Source organism: Sinocyclocheilus grahami, unplaced genomic scaffold (genome assembly GCF_001515645.1).
Source record: "Sinocyclocheilus grahami isolate Dianchi unplaced genomic scaffold, SAMN03320097.WGS_v1.1 scaffold290.1, whole genome shotgun sequence".
NCBI classification, from domain to species: Eukaryota; Metazoa; Chordata; class Actinopteri; order Cypriniformes; family Cyprinidae; genus Sinocyclocheilus; species Sinocyclocheilus grahami.
Window position 1 is genome coordinate 952,508 of NW_015505469.1, and position 17,947 is coordinate 970,454.

At 36.3% G+C, this 17,947-nt stretch overlaps 1 protein-coding gene and 1 long non-coding RNA gene across 2 annotated transcripts in view; both read right to left on the reverse strand.

Annotated features, from left to right (window-relative positions):
• The window catches only part of LOC107600733 (dual 3',5'-cyclic-AMP and -GMP phosphodiesterase 11A-like), a 77,818-nt gene that overhangs the window by 14,184 nt on the left and 45,687 nt on the right, over positions 1 to 17,947 (reverse strand). The window contains exons 6-9 of the mRNA XM_016292691.1: positions 14,649 to 14,781; positions 2,334 to 2,450; positions 2,012 to 2,158; positions 1,739 to 1,893 (exon numbers count right to left, since the gene is read on the reverse strand). Coding sequence (XP_016148177.1) covers positions 1,739 to 1,893; positions 2,012 to 2,158; positions 2,334 to 2,450; positions 14,649 to 14,781 — 552 coding nt within the window. The remainder of the gene's footprint in view (positions 1 to 1,738; positions 1,894 to 2,011; positions 2,159 to 2,333; positions 2,451 to 14,648; positions 14,782 to 17,947) is intronic.
• Positions 4,019 to 11,912, reverse strand: LOC107600709 (uncharacterized). Its single transcript, XR_001610832.1, has 3 exons — positions 11,861 to 11,912; positions 8,480 to 8,572; positions 4,019 to 4,062 (listed from the first exon to the last, which is right to left on the reverse strand). It is a non-coding gene; the product is annotated as an uncharacterized lncRNA (long non-coding RNA).

Below are 17,947 nucleotides of genomic sequence, written 5' to 3' on the forward strand. Positions count from 1 at the left end.
CTTTTGCATTTCAGGTATTGCACTTTCTCCAGTAAGCACAAATCAATAGAATGTGGACACATATGTGATGTATTTACATCTAGTGTACTGATTTATGATAGGCTTTTTATTATATAAATCAACACCAATGACTTATGCAATCTCTCTGTCTACATTATGAAAACAAACGAAAAATATTATAACAGTGAAATTCCTAGTAATTCAACTAATTCCATAATTGCAATAGTCTACTTCTCTATTAAAACAACAGCGGTTGAGTAAGTGTATTTATTCAGCGATCACAATCGCAAACAATACAGTCGAGATCTCATGACAGAACACTGAACGATGCTTTCATTTAGATCGCTAAACTCCAGCTTGTTTGTTTTTCAGATCATCTGGTGATCATCGCATGGCTGCCAGATTGCTTAAAATAAGCAAAACACAGCGGGCAGAAAATGCATCAAATTAAAAGCTCTGATTCGGGGATTAGAACTCTTGATATCTGGCAACCGCACTCATGAGAGCTCGCGTGTAGAGCAGTCTGCAATAACATTTTGTCTCCTTTTTTGACGAAAATAAAAAGAGGTTTTTGGTAAAGTTTTTATCTTTTTGAATACATTTTAGTCTCGTCTTATTTCGTCAACGAAATTGCATGTTGATATAGTTTTAGTTATCGTTTATTGACCTTATTGTCGTCTCGTCTTAGTCATGGGAAAAAAGCTCGTCAACGAAATTAATTTAGTCTTCGTTAACGAAATTAACACTATTCCTAAGCATTTTATGTTATATCTTTGAGCATCCCCTTGAATTAAAGCTTAAAGTCTGCATTTCAATCACATCATGATTATTTTATTTCAAATCCATTGCAGTGGTGCATTTCTCCAGTCTTCAGTGTCACATGATCCTTCAGAAATCATTCTAATATGCTGATTTGCTGCTTAAGAAACAATTTATTATTATCAATGCTGAAAACAGTTGTGCTGCTTTATATTTTTGCATAAGCAATGATTCATTTTTCAGGATTCCGAATGGAAAGTTTCAAAGAACAGCATTTATTTGAAACATAAATCTTTTATAACATTATAAATGTATATCATCCTTGCTGAATAAAAGTATTAATAAAAAAAATAAAATAAATAAATAACTGACCCTAAACTTTTGAGCGGTAGTGGATGTGAATCAGATGATATTATTATATTTATTATCATTTAAAGTTTACTGTATACAATTCTAAACGTCAATGTCTAAAAGTTGTCATACAACTACTGGGTTTAGTTATGATTTATTAAAGTAATCAAACCCACTCCTAACACAAAAACACACACAGAGTAGGTCACTCACAGTCAGCATGGAAAACATGCACTGGCAAACGTTGAATGCATGTCTCCAGTTATGATACAGAACCATGCGATAGTTCTTCCTCACGGTCAACAGCCACCGACAAAGTGTCTAGAAGGAGAAAGAAGAGATGTGGTGTTACGATACAACCAACAATTGTAAACAGTAGTTCCTGTCTTCTAATCTGATTGGTCTAGAGTGCTTAAAAACCGAGCATAACATGTTTTACTGGGATGTCTGGCTCTTTAGAACTATTATCGCTGTAATAACTGTCCAAATTGTACTACTCAATATGAACTTTTATCACATTTTACTTTTATAAATGAATACAGGCTTACGGTCAAATCACAGCCTTGCTGATATTCAATACAACAGCACTCTTGCTTATGTGATATTGCTGAGTTAAAGAAATGCAAACATGTGAACCTCATAGTCTATCTTGAATTTCTGCACCATTCCCAGCTCCATAAACATCCGAAGAGCTGCAGTGACCATGGCATCCACATCCAGAGAGAAGTCGTCAAACGATAGTTTATCAATGCCCAGTTCACACACCAGAGGGATGTTTGCTGCCTGAGGAAGAGAACAATAGAGAGAGATAGTGAGTGTGAGTGTGAGTGTGAGTGTGAGTGTGAAACAGCACTCTTGCTTATATGATATTGCTGAGTTAAAGAAATGCAAACATGTGAACCTCATAGTCTATCTTGAATTTCTGCACCATTCCCAGCTCCATAAACATCCGCAGAGCTGCAGTGACCATGGCATCCACATCCAGAGAGAAGTCGTCAAACGATAGTTTATCAATGCCCAGTTCACACACCAGAGGGATGTTTGCTGCCTGAGGAAGAGAACAATAGAGAGAGATAGTGAGTGTGAGTGTGAGTGTGAGTGTGAGTGTGTGTGTGTGTGTGTGTGTGTGTGCGCGCAAAAAAGAGGGAGAGACGCAAGAGGCAGAAAGGACAGAGTTTGCTCTCGACTGCTTTAAAACAGATGCTTTGTGAATGGAACGAAACCAGCAGCTCCATAAACATCCGCAGAGCTGCAGTGACCATGGCATCCACATCCAGAGAGAAGTCGTCAAACGATAGTTTATCAATGCCCAGTTCACACACCAGAGGGATGTTTGCTGCCTGAGGAAGAGAACAATAGAGAGAGATAGTGAGTGTGAGTGTGAGTGTGAGTGTGAGTGTGTGTGTGTGTGTGTGTGTGTGCGCGCAAAAAAGAGGGAGAGACGCAAGAGGCAGAAAGGACAGAGTTTGCTCTCGACTGCTTTAAAACAGATGCTTTGTGAATGGAACGAAACCAGCATCAGGATTTTCAGTAATTCGTGTGTTAATGCTGAGTGAAGCTCAGAGTCGTGCTAATGAGGCACTACAAATAGATTCACACACACATTCGCAGATCTAATGAGGGACTGCTGGCAGGAGGAGCTGCGTGTTATGCTGTGACGTCATTAACAAATTCTAATTGTAGATATTTATTAATATAATTATTCGTACCCGGTACTCATAAAGAAGAACAAGAAGAGGAAACCAAAACATGCTGTAGTTTTCACCATCCAGCATGACACATTACACTGCAGTGGATGCTTTTACCCAGTTATTACAGGGACGATCCACGTCAAACAATGTCGTAATCTAAAAATGTATTTACTCGTATAGTCCAAACCCATAGTTTTTTTATTTTTATTTCCATCAAACACAAAATTAAATATTTAGCAGAATGTCCAAGCTGCTCTCTTTCATACAATGAAAATGTACTGTTATTCATACAGCCATGTTTAATAAAGCACCATAAAAGTATGAAACAGATGGTTAAAGGCCTCTTTGTGTTTATTTTATGGTTCCAAAGTGTATGATGATCAAATATATGTAATTATTGTTAATAAATATCGATAGCACACATTTATACAGAAATTTATATATGTTGAACTTTAGTACTTCAACTTCTATGCTAAATGACAGAGCAACATTTCTAATTTTTATTTTTAAAGATTACGTTTTTTATTTATTTCTATTATTTTATTTTAGCTTCAACTACCATTTTCAATAGTTTTAGTTAACAAAACTGGTCCAGCAATATAGTCCATATGCTCAGCTTTTTTGATAGCTTTTTCTGATGAATAGATGATTAAACTCCTGATTTTTGAAACATTTTCTTTGTGTGGAAAAGAGTGGGGTGGAAACTCACGTGTGGGTTTAGTTTATCAGCCTCGAGGTCTGACCCCTGCTTAGAGTTGTGTCAGTGACAGATCGCGAGAGCCATGGGAGCTTATATATTTAGTGGCATATATACATATATATAGTGTGATATTCCTGGATTTGGCTTTAAGCAATGGGTTCTTCATTCACTCTTGGAAACATGCTGGTACTTGTAAATGAAATGCCATAAGAGCTCCTGGCAAAATCCAGTTAACACGTTAAAAACTAGCATTTCACCAGAAAATGAAACCATTATAAATGAGGCTTTTCATTAACAAGACTCCACGGAGACTATATCAATAATGCACAAACACTGATGAGATATTGAATAGTTTCGTTCTGAATTATACATACTGCATAAACAATACAGGCTGATGTACTGAGGTTAATATATCATGAATCTGGTTATTTCATTATTGATGTTGTACCAAACAGCACTGAAATGTCAGACAGTCTATTGGGTATGATTCAGTGACGCATTACTGTTTACCTTAAACTTATCCACCTCAGTCTTTGAGCAAGTGGCGTGATATGACAGCACCTACAAACACATAAAATCCATCACTAAAGGTTCATATTTTATGCATTTCTATATTTTATGTTTATAATATACACATGACACTAGAATAACATCATAGAGATGATCGAGAGAGCCAGCAAACTGGCCGAATTAGACCAAACCCCTGACACTACAAGAACTCAGCGCTGCAGCCCTCTGATTGGCTGATGGGAGTCATGTGAGCACAGGGTGTTAGAGAACGATGGTGGTGTCCATTCATAACATACACATTTACATTTATGCATTTAGCAGACACTTTTATCCAAAGCGACTTACAGTGCATAAGGCCTCTTTGTGTTTATTTTATGGTTCCAAAGTGTATGATGATCAAATATATGTAATTATTGTTAATAAATATCGATAGCACACATTTATACAGAAATTTATATATGTTGAACTTTAGTACTTCAACTTCTATGCTAAATGACAGAGCAACATTTCTAATTTTCATTTTTAAAGATTACGTTTTTTATTTATTATTTCTATTATTTTATTTTAGCTTCAACTACCATTTTCAATAGTTTTAGTTAACAAAACTGGTCCAGCAATATAGTCCATATGCTCAGCTTTTTTGATAGCTTTTTCTGATGAATAGATGATTAAACTCCTGATTTTTGAAACATTTTCTTTGTGTGGAAAAGAGTGGGGTGGAAACTCACGTGTGGGTTTAGTTTATCAGCCTCGAGGTCTGACCCCTGCTTAGAGTTGTGTCAGTGACAGATCGCGAGAGCCATGGGAGCTTATATATTTAGTGGCATATATACATATATATAGTGTGATATTCCTGGATTTGGCTTTAAGCAATGGGTTCTTCATTCACTCTTGGAAACATGCTGGTACTTGTAAATGAAATGCCATAAGAGCTCCTGGCAAAATCCAGTTAACACGTTAAAAACTAGCATTTCACCAGAAAATGAAACCATTATAAATGAGGCTTTTCATTAACAAGACTCCACGGAGACTATATCAATAATGCACAAACACTGATGAGATATTGAATAGTTTCGTTCTGAATTATACATACTGCATAAACAATACAGGCTGATGTACTGAGGTTAATATATCATGAATCTGGTTATTTCATTATTGATGTTGTACCAAACAGCACTGAAATGTCAGACAGTCTATTGGGTATGATTCAGTGACGCATTACTGTTTACCTTAAACTTATCCACCTCAGTCTTTGAGCAAGTGGCGTGAGCTGACATGGCCTACAAACACATAAAATCCATCACTAAAGGTTCATATTTTATGCATTTCTATATTTTATGTTTATAATATACACATGACACTAGAATAACATCATAGAGATGATCGAGAGAGCCAGCAAACTGGCCGAATTAGACCAAACCCCTGACACTACAAGAACTCAGCGCTGCAGCCCTCTGATTGGCTGATGGGAGTCATGTGAGCACAGGGTGTTAGAGAACGATGGTGGTGTCCATTCATGACATACACATTTACATTTATGCATTTAGCAGACACTTTTATCCAAAGCGACTTACAGTGCATTACAGTGCATACAGACTTACAGGTGTTTTTTTTTTTTTTACCAGTATGTGTGTTCCCTGGGAATTGAACCCACAACCTTTTGCGCTGCTAACGCAATGCTCTACCACTGAGCCACAGGAACACATACAGACTGATTCTGAAACCGATCTGCACTACAGGTCATGCAATATACATTTCATGTCCGCTATAGTACATACTATTACATATTAATATACTGACAATCTGGAATCCTTATAAATACTATCAGATTAATCACAGAAAACAATCCTGCTTTCCTCTAGTTAGAGAAGAGCTTCGAAAACTCAATTAATGCTCACACTCACTCCTACACTCGCTGTAACGTAGTTATGCAGCTAATATAATTACGCAGCACCCTCACTTCCGCTGTTTCATTTTTGTTTTCTCTCTCATATTCTTTGCTCATTGATGTCAAAAATGTTAAAACTTTTTCCCCTTTGCCTCCTTTCAGTTTGTCGACACTAGAATAACATCATAGAGATGATCGAGAGAGCCAGCAAACTGGCCGAATTAGACCAAACCCCTGACACTACAAGAACTCAGCGCTGCAGCCCTCTGATTGGCTGATGGGAGTCATGTGAGCACAGGGTGTTAGAGAACGATGGTGGTGTCCATTCATAACATACACATTTACATTTATGCATTTAGCAGACACTTTTATCCAAAGCGACTTACAGTGCATACAGACTTACAGGTGTTTTTTTTTGTTTTTTTTACCAGTATGTGTGTTCCCTGGGAATTGAACCCACAACCTTTTGCGCTGCTAACGCAATGCTCTACCACTGAGCCACAGGAACACATACAGACTGATTCTGAAACCGATCTGCACTACAGGTCATGCAATATACATTTCATGTCCGCTATAGTACATACTATTACATATTAATATACTGACAATCTGGAATCCTTATAAATACTATCAGATTAATCACAGAAAACAATCCTGCTTTCCTCTAGTTAGAGAAGAGCTTCGAAAACTCAATTAATGCTCACACTCACTCCTACACTCGCTGTAACGTAGTTATGCAGCTAATATAATTACGCAGCACCCTCACTTCCGCTGTTTCATTTTTGTTTTCTCTCTCATATTCTTTGCTCATTGATGTCAAAAATGTTAAAACTTTTTCCCCTTTGCCTCCTTTCAGTTTGTCTCTAAAGTATGTTAATGCATGATTTAAAAAAAAAAAACACTTTCTGACCTTCTAAACTGAGCAGTGTTATTTTTTTCAAAGCTGAATTAAAAAAATTAACTGGAATGTCAGAATTTTCGAATATATCGTTTGTCTCCTTATGTTTAAGCCTATAAAATCTGCTGTATCATATTTTATTCACATATTTTTAAGGCCTCTAAATAATCAACATGATCAAAACTTTGCTGAAAAACCTATTGTACACAATCTGCTACATGCCTTCTGTCTTCTGATTGATAGCTCAGACTTTTAGCAAGTGATATAATAATTTATATTTTTTAATTTAATTCAACTTTTTAGTAAACGTAAGAATAACTTATATATATATATATATATATATATATAAACATTCAATAAAATATTTTAGTTCATATGTCAGGCTTTACAGGGTTAATAACATCTGCACTGAAGCTGCGTGAAAATGTTTTTTTCTCATACTGATCTGATCTGATCTGAGATGTTACAAAGAACATTTTCAAAGAACAATTTCCTGTTTGCTAGGTGACATGAAAAAGTGAATATTAAATATGTTGTATTCATTTTACATCACAACTATTATATCCTAAAATGTCCTGTTTATTTCCAGCTATAATTAAAACAAATCTTAGATGTTCAGTGTGGTCTCCACTGTGGACAAAAGTGTGCATTAAAAATAATAATATTAGAAATCTTAATTAATTTGAATAATTTATTAGTAAATGTTGAAATTAACATTAAATGTTCTGTTAATATTACTTAAAGGGCCTGTGCTAACAACGAATAGTTGCATTACTAATGTTAAAGATGAAATATTGTAAAAAAAAAAAAAAAAAAGTACAGTATATATATATATATATAATATTTATTTATTTTACAAATAAATATTGTAAAAAAATGTATTGATGACTGGTAGTTAATGTTAGTTAATGCATCTACCAATGTTAACTAATATGTAATAGAACCTTACTGTAAAGGGTTTCCGTTTAACTTAACTCAGTCAGCCACGGCTTTGTGAGAAAAAACAACAACAACCCTACAGAGCAGCAGAGCAGAGCAGTGTTTTACTGTAAAAACACCATCATCTGTGTTTCCAGACGATCGTTTGTTCAATTGAAGTGAGTCGATTGAATGCTTCGAAGGTAAGAATTTATTCCTCTGCGTCCCACTGTTAGATTAAAGGGGTCATATTCTGCTCTTTTATAGCATTTTAAGTCCGCTTATAATGTCAGCAAGGGTTTCTTGCACCAACACAGTAATAATTTGGTTTGAATTGATCATTTTCCACCCACTGACTGAATTAAACCGGCTGTTTTTTTGGTGTGACAGCTTAGTTTCAATAAATCTGAAGATTTGTGTAGTGAACATTATTGTTTGTCTACTTAGTATATTAAACGTTTATTTCAAAACCACAAGGAATATTCAGTTTTTGGTGATATGATCCCTTTAATAGATGTAATAGAGAGATGACTGCTGGGTGAGATGGTTGAGTGTCAAATCTACTCTGAGTCAAGAGTGAATACAGCTCTAACAGGAACTAGGTCAATATATTCCACCAATCACATGCTCCCATCTTTACTTAAGTTTCTAATCTAACAACCCACCTAAATCTCCAACTAATTTACCACCACTTTGGAAACATCATAGCAATCACGGTCTTTGGAAGTGTGTGTGTGTGTGTGTGTGTGTTCGGAGAGACCTACATCCAAAGCGACAGACTGTTTGGCCCAGGACTTCTTCACTTGGTCATACATAATGGTGTTATTGATTCCCAGTCCACAGAATATCACAAATGCCTAAAGAGAGAGAAAGAGACCATGGAGTCACACATACAGTAAGCCCACAACAACCAATTTAAACTTCTGAAAGGGGTTTTTAAATCTTCATTTCAGGGGTCTGAGAGTGGTTTGCAAGAATTTTGTTCTTAAACACACCTAAAACGTTAACCATAAAAAATGATAAAAACACACAACAAAACTACCAAAAATTTAACTAAGGCTACGTTCACATTGCGAGCCTTAGTGCTCAATTCCGTTTTTTTTCTCAGATCCGATTTTTTTGTGTAGCTGTTCACATTGTTGTTTTAAATGTGGCCAATATCAGTTTTACAGTGTGAACAGATCATGGTTTTGAAGTGACCCGCATGCGCAAAAGAACAATTGCTTCTCAAAACTAGTCCAAAACTAACTCAACCATGATCAGGGGGATAAATATCGCATTAGTGGGGTCGCATCGACCCACGAAAGTTGAAAAGCATCCCACGGCAACAGTGGAAAAAGTAGCCAAATTCTGCGGGGAAACTCTAGATTTGGCAACACTTGCGCAGCGTGCGGTCATACGGAAGTAAACACGGAGGACATAAAGTAAGCGATTATGCGTTTATTTATAGTGTGATCTGCTGCTGAATCCGGCGAAATTATGTGCAGGCAATATGAAAAGTAAAGGATGTGACAAAATACAGCAGAGTATTGAAGCTTTTATGATACGAGCCCTCATGTTTTGTTTGCATATAGAGATGTCACTGTAATTCTTATGAGTTCTGACCATAGACTGTAGGTTCTGACACATCACACTTCCACTGATTACCTTTCGCTACTGTCTTGATAACTTTGGGTATGTAAAATCATTGAATTGTCTCCCGTCAGCGCGGAATTATGACGAATGTCGATCTAGAGTGACGTAAAAGCCGCATGAAATCCGACATGACTGTTCACACTGTGGTCGCATTGCAAAACATCTGACATGTATCGGATTTAGTACCACATATGGAAGTGGCACAAATCAGAATTGAAAAGATCAGATTGCATGCGGTTTGTTCTGTTCACACTGTGATGACAAAAACAGATCAGAGTCACACGTGAGCAAAAAAATCGCATTTGGGCCACATTTACCTGCAGTGTGAACGTAGCCTAAGGGTGTGTTCACACTTGTCATGTTTGGTTCGATTAAAACTAACTCATGGTGCGCTTGCTCTTAATGCGGTTCATTTGAGTAAGCGTGAACGCTAACATCCGAACCCTGGTGCGCACCAAACAAGAGGACCGAGACCACTAAAAAGATGGGTTTCGGCCCAATTTCAAACGAACTCTGGCGTGGTTCGAGTTCATACACCACATACATTCATACATTTCATACAATCAGTCTGCGCAGTGCTGAACACACCTATTGTTTGGGGTATTCGGTAAGTTTGGCCAATATACGTCATTCAACCCGACCAATCAGGTTGTGAACATAAGACTATGCCTTTAGGTTTGGTATCTTTAGGTTCGCTGTCAAAAATGCCAGTGTGAATGCTAAGTGGACCAGAAACAAATATATTGTTTTCTTTTTTTTGGTCCGGACCAAACGAACCAAGAGAGCCGAACTACAAGAGTGAACTAAAAGTTCAAATTTTCCTAAAAGGAAAATGAAAATGAAAAAAATTAAACTATTAATAAAAATTATAATTGTATTTCATTGATACTAAAATAGCACTGGTTTGAATGGTCCAGAGAAACTGAACCCTTATTATAATTAATTTAACAGTAGTGGTCCATTTTCAAGGAGTCCACTTTCCAGGCCATTAACTTTGTGAATGCAAAGAGAACCGGGTTCTTTTCCCCTCAGTTCAGGTTTTGGTCCACTTCAAGTGTTCTGAGTTTTGTTTCAAAACAGACTCAAGACATTAATATGGAGTTGGTCCCCCTTTGCAGCAATAACAGCTTCCACTCTTCTTTGAAGGCTTTCCATGAGGTTTTGGATTGTTTCTGTGGGAATTTTTGCCCATTCATTCAGTAGAGCATTTGTGAGGACAGGCACTGATATTGGATCAGAAGACCTGGCTCACAATCTCCATGTAGTTCATCTCAAAGGTGTTTGATAGGGTTGAGGTCAGGGCTCTGTGTGGGACAGACAAGTTCTTGTTATGTGCACTCAGTCATGTTGGAATAGAAAATGGTCTTCCCTAAACTGTTCCCACAAAGTTTGAAGCATAGCATGGGATAGTTCACCCAAAAATGTTCTGTCATTAATTACTCACCCTCATGTCATTCCAAACCCATAAGACCTCATCTTCCGTTCATCTTCGGAATACAAATTTAGATAATTTTGATGGAATTTGAGAGCTCTCTGACCCTCCATAGACAGCAATGCAATTAACACGGTCAACGCCACCGTGTTCGCGAGATAGTGACACCAGCCAACACTTTCACTTCAGTAAGGAGGTCTCTTGTTCAGGCAGCATTCAAGCGTTGTCTTATTCGACCGTAAGTGCCCTGCGAAGTGGACTTCACATGATATTCCGCCATGATTCCAGTTCCAAGGGAACGTACACGTTACATTTAAAGTGCATTCAAGTGTGCGAGACATGAATTTATATTGTATTTATTTACAGAGGTATATTATGTCACACTTCACACTTCTCTAGTAAGTTTCGTCTGTGTGTGAAGACAGTAGCGCAAATCCGTGAATGAATGTTCCGAAGTTAAATAAACTTCAACTGAATAAAGTGGAATTGAATTGAAATAAAGTTGAATAAACTTCAACTTTACTGTTCAGTGCACTGATGTCAGACTCATTTTGGATAATAAAGTTTATTGTTAAATGCCCTGCCTCCATTACGTATCTCTGTCACGTCATTATAAGTGTTTCATCACCACATTTGAGTGATCATTGCAAAAAAAATTGTTTATGAATATATATTCTGTTTATGTATATACTGTATTCTATATATAGTACCAGTCAAAAATTTGGACACATGAATGGGAAAGTGCCCAAACTTTTGACTGGTACTGTACTATAATATACACAAAGAATATCGGCCAATATATCAATATCGGCCCTTTTCTACTCCCTAATATCGGTATCGGCCCCCAAAAAACCCATATTGGTCAGGCTCTAGAGAATACAGTAGGCCATAATTCTCTCAAATCACTCTGAGACCCTTGCAATGTACTAATTGTGAATATAGCGTGTGTGGGTTTATGCATACATATGGATCCCTTTAAAGTGAATCTTTTAAAAGATTCTTGGTCTGCAATACAGTTCGCTTAAATCATGTTTGATGGTAGCAAAGCAATCATAAAGAAATCTCTCAGATATCATACCTCAAACAGCCTCTGATCTGCATCATCAAATGGTTTTCCGTCTAATCTGTTCAAGACCTGAGCCACACCTGCGACACACACACATGAAGACAGTGAGATTGCATGCTGTGTTTCATGACCCATATCCGGTCCTTTAAAGCACAGCAATGCACTGCAGCCATGGATGAAGAATCTCTCTCTCTCTTTCTACATGGCTAATTAAACAGTGTGCTGTGTTTTAGTATGTAATTATAATGATTGTTCCTTTAAGTGCAAACCCTTCCCCCCGTTCACACACCTAACACCTCCCCCATCCTCACCATCTCATTATAGTCAATCAGAAATGTGGTGCTTGCTTGGACAGCTTGTACATGCATATACTGTATATGGCTCCACCATAACACTGCCTATAATTACAACACATTTTATCACTTGAAGAAGCCTGTTCGCCTGAAAGCCCACTGATATGTGTGGGGGAAAAAAATATTTTTAAGTAATCCTAAACCACAATTTGTGTCCAGTTATCATCTCAGTATATAGTTACACAGCTCACTGCATCTGCATAGTATATACAGAACACCCCATGCTATTTTAAAAACAGCATGTGAAAGAGTAGCATTAGGCAATGATAAATGCTCTAAACAGTAGCATGATACAGTGTTGTCACATGACCTCATTACATGCTGCATGATACAGTGAGAGGTGCCTAGTTATCACCATATCATTAAAATGGTGATTTAGCATGAAGAATAATAACAAAGCAAGAAATGTTATTAGCTCTGTAAAGCCATAAAGGAAAAATATTTTATTTATGTATTGTATGTAATGCTTTCGTATTCTCTGTCAAGAGCCAAATGTCGCTTTTTGTCTTTTTTTTTTGCAGTTGAAACTTATTCTGTGGGAATGGGATTGAGATAAAACTTTAGGATACATCTTACTATAATAAGTATTATATAAATTTTTTAGATTACATTTTTAGTAACAATTTAGTTTAGGGACCAGTTCTCACTATTAACTAGTTGCTTATTATCATGCATATTGGCTGTTTATTAGTACTTATTATGCACATATTAATGCCTTATTCAGCATGACCATATTTTAGATCCATTAATCCACCCCATACATAAACTCAACAACTACCTTACTAACTATTAATAAGCAGCAAATTGGGAGTTTATTCAGGCAAGAGTCATAGTTTAATAGCCCTCAAACTAAATTGTGACCATATTTTTTTTGTATTTTATTTATTATCAGCTATATAAAGCAATTAAGAAAAAATACTACATTTATTCATTTACATATATAATGTTTATAATGTTTTATATAATGTAAAGGATGAAATGTTACAAAGCAGCAGGTTGATACCGCTTCTCATTCTCATTTATTAGTTTATTATACATTATTTCATGTACACTTTGGTTGTGTAGTGCACATGTTTATAGTAGGCATCTGGGCATCTCATCCATACAAAACATTTGTAGTATATACTGCATACTACAAAAATAGTAGTATGCTGAATACAATTCCAAACATACCCAAGGACTTAAAAAAGCTACAGTATTTATATAAAATCTTTCATTTATGGACAGTGAGGTTTCTGCATTAAATCCTTTTTCTCCTCATAGTGCTGAAATGTTTCCACACTGGCTTTATACATGATTTGAAAGAAAAGAAAACTGGTTCTGAAACTATGGCAGTGATGAAGAAAGAGAGTGAGAAGGAGAGAGAGAAATCTTTTGAATGAAGGCATCCTTGACTTTTGCTTCTACTGGCTGTTTGTGCTTATAATGACTTTCGGTCCCGGACAGAGTCCTCCCACACACACACACACACATCCACCCACACACAGTGCATTTGTGCAGAAGCACACACACACACACACATGCTGATGTGACACACAGATATACATTTAAACAGACATTATCCTATATAAACATGTTTGTCTTCCATTCTCTCACACACATCACTGAACTCTAGCACACAACATAATACAACACAGCCGATCAGGGAACATCAGTACATACTATATGTAGTGAAACAACAGCGCTTAACTGGATAACTTACCTATGATTTGGTGGTTACTGTTCCAGATAGGGACACATAGGACAGATCTAATATGGAAGCCAGAGAACTGATCTGCCTGAAGACATTACAAACAAACTCTTGTCACCATATCAAAAACCAAACGATCTGACTATAAGCATGTGAGGAGAAGTGAGCAAAAATATGAGCTCATCTGAAGACACGGTGTTATATAATCTTGTGCTGCTGGCATTTTGAAGATGCACAAGAGCCGACAGAGGTCCAAGGTTTTAAACAGAGCAGAAGTCTCTCTCATCTTTAATCATGCTCTTTAAAGAAAGATTCTGGGTTAAATACAACTCTTTCTGTAATATGCTGTCCATTACCACAGAATACAATTTCGACTAGTTCCTCAATTATAAAGTTCAAATGTATATTACTGCAACAATATATAGTGTGAAACTGAGACTAGTCCTTTTATCACATTCAAATTCTGGGTAAGACTGTTATGATGTTAATTCGAGTGCATTCAAGTGTAAACCTTTAAAGGTTCAGTAAGTGAAAACTGGCACCCAAACAATAAATTTTATGAATATTTGCTAGCTGTCTGGTTTTAATTATTTATTTATTTTGTGCTCTTTCCTGCATGGCGATAACAAGATCATGGGTTAGATTACCAACAATATTCACATGCATGAGCTTATAAAAATGTTTGCCTTTATATGTACTGAACTAATTAATCTATTCCAATTGTATTCATTTATTTATTGTTGTTTAGGGATCTTACTTCAGCGTCGAAGCGTGGGTCTTGGTAGGCATCGCTGATATTCACAGGAAGCCCAGTGGAGGCGACCAGCTCTGCAATGCTGTTATTAATCAGCCAGTCAGAATAGGACGATTTTTCCATGCTGTCCTTGAAACTGTGAATAAGACGAAGAGGAAGTGACATGTGCTGCTATGTACAAACCCAAGACAACCATTATTATTACTATTCCTCATACTTTGGCTTAGAGATGACATCTAAACTCTACACCCACAGTATTAAACTTGTGTGCAACTCGACTTGCACCATTTGTGCTTTGGACATGAAACTGTGTGATTTATTGAGAAAGCATAGTGCTCCCTTGTGAAAATAAGTACACTTCAGCATACTTTTAAAATGAGTATGCACTGTACAAAAATATACTTTGTAAACTGAAGGTAATGGCTTTGGACACTAAACTGCATATTAACTACACTTGAACGAATGTGTTTCATAATTTATATTTATATTAAACGCATTTATCTAAACTTTAGAGTGTTTTTTTCTTAGAAATTAATTAGGAGTTATGTACATCTTCCTATGCAATTTCATAATTATTTCTATTGTCTTTGAAATATGGTTATATTGTACAGTCAAATGTACTAACAGACATCTATAGTTTTAATGGCATTTCTATTGTGACTTTTATTTAAATATATGTGTAATTACACATTTGCAATGATGAAGTTTCAATTTAGTAAAATATAACTTAAAATGTAATACAGAATAACACATTAAAGTCAACAATACTTTACATTTGCTAGTCAACACATCAAATCAAGTGTACTTAAAGAGTACTTTAAGTACACTAAATTTTTTTGAACTTAAAATTTGACATTATTACAAAGTGAACCCTCTAAAGAAACATAGTCACGAAAGTGTCTCTCTTTCATTTTTATTCATTAATATTCTCATGAATATTTTAATATCTGCAAGTAGTTTTTAAAAAATACTTTTAAGATATGAAGTACACTACAAGCGCACATTCAATACAATTAAGTGCATTTTTTCACAAGGGGTTCGGCTCCATTTAACACATTTTACCATGCTTTATATCCATTCAATTAACCAGATTTCTCCTAAAAATCAGTAAAAATGTCTGCAGATGTCATTTGGGCTTCAATGTTATCATGTAAACACCTGCTGCTAGTACTCAAGTTAGTGTTCTCTTCAATTACGCAACAGTTCGGACCCAAAATTACAATGTATAAAGAGACCTGTGGGGACAAGCAGGTGGAATTAAATGCAAGCTCGGACCAAGCGATCGAACAAAGTGTGAAAAGAGCCTCAGACGCTTCAGCCTGAGGAAGAGCTGACGGATGCTGAGGTCCACATGCTGAGTGGAGCGTCATTCCCTCTCCAGTAATTTACAGCTAACAAACTTTCCTCTGCATTTGAATAAGCCTCTATGGAGCTTGCAAAAGCAATGAGAAGTTAACGCTCCGACTCTCATAAACGCCCACGTGCAGCCGGAGAGACAGTCCTGATGTAGACTCTCTCTCTTTTAATCTCTCTCACGTGGTACATTTCAGGCTCTTGCGCTCTGGGCTGAGAGAGTCTGATCAAACATCTTCTCTCATACTCTCGATCACACCCCAAAGATCACACATGATTAACGGCGCTGCGAGCTGCTGTCTGAGGAAATGTCGGAGTCAGAGGGATGAATGGGAGCGTGTGAATGTGTTGTGCGGGGTGCAGCTGAGCATGCGAGATGTGTGTTGTTGTGTGTGCGTCTGGGTGAGCAGCAGAGACGCGTCTCTCTGCCGTTTGGCCCCGAGCTGTTTCAGAGCGCAGCAGAGGACAAATCATCCTTACATAATGGCTCCGGCTGTACCTTTAGAGAAGCCAACACAAAGGATGAAATCACTAAATAACACACATAACTTTGAGAAAATCCCCTGTGTATGACAGTAATATATTACTGAAGCTGTATAATGTCAAAGCTTTGAAGCAGTGTGACATATTTTGTGCATTTTTTCAGTCTGTATTCGATCATCTTGTGTCTCTAAACAATATTTTACAAGTTTATGTGTTTGTATAATCCTTTAGTGATAAATGAGTGATGTGTACTATAGAAAACTAGATTTTTTCAAAGTAAATTTAAAGTGAAAAGTAGACTTTACAGTATACGTTTAAAAAGAGTACTTATTAAAATACTATAAAAGAAAATACTTAAGTGTGAACTGAATGTAAAGCTTTCGGACACTTAATTGTAATGAAATGAAAACCTACTATAACCTATGGAACAAGAATGTGACCAATAGGAAAACTTCACACCGACGTACATGAGTCACACAGCCTGTTAGGAGCTATACACTGTTAAAGTGTGCAAATTAACCTGCGCTAGTCTCTAGCAAACTGTTCGCGCAACCTCTGCGCATACGAGACGCTTCAGATCAATGCTGTGCCATGCTTTTACTACAGATGGATGCTTTGAAGCAAATTTGTTTTGAACCAATGGTTCAGAGTGCATATCAAACTGCCAAAGCCATGTGATTTCAGGAAACGAGGATTCATTACGTCACAACTGTTTCAAAATATTTTTAATTTCAATGTTCATATTTCTCATATTTAATGGTATTTGCTAACTGCATTTAATATATTATAATTTCAATAAAACATCTGCAATGGGTTTGTTTTTATGCATACATTAGTTTTCTGACCCTGCATAGCAAGGGAACTACCACATTTAAGGCCCAGAAATGTAGTAAGGACATCATTAAAATAGTCCATGTGACACCAGTGGTTCATTTTATGAAGCTACAAGAATACATTTTGTGCACAATGAAAACAAAAATATTGACTTTATTCAACAATTCTTCTCTACCGTGTCACCATCTGCCGCCATTCATGAGAGTGCACGACTATTTTATCGTTGCTATCTGTGGAGGGTCAGAGAGCTCTCAAATTTCATCAAAAATATATTTTTATTTATTAAATATTAAATTACTTCGTACTCTTACGGGTTTGGATGGAACAACATGAGAGTGAGTATCCCTTTAAACTTGGGGTGAACTATCACTTTAAAGCATGATAAATATTATTTAAAACAATCACTTAAAATGCACTTAAAGTAATTTGTGTAAAGTGATTTGACATTATTACAAAGTGCACTTTTTTTTAAGTGTGTTAAACAGTCATGAAAGTGCATTCTCTGTAAGCACACATAAGTGGCATTTTAAGTTAATTAATATTATATTATCATCAGCAAGTAAAGTTTTTTCAAATACTTTTGAGATTTGAAATTCACTACAAATGCACATTCAATACAATAAAGTGCACTT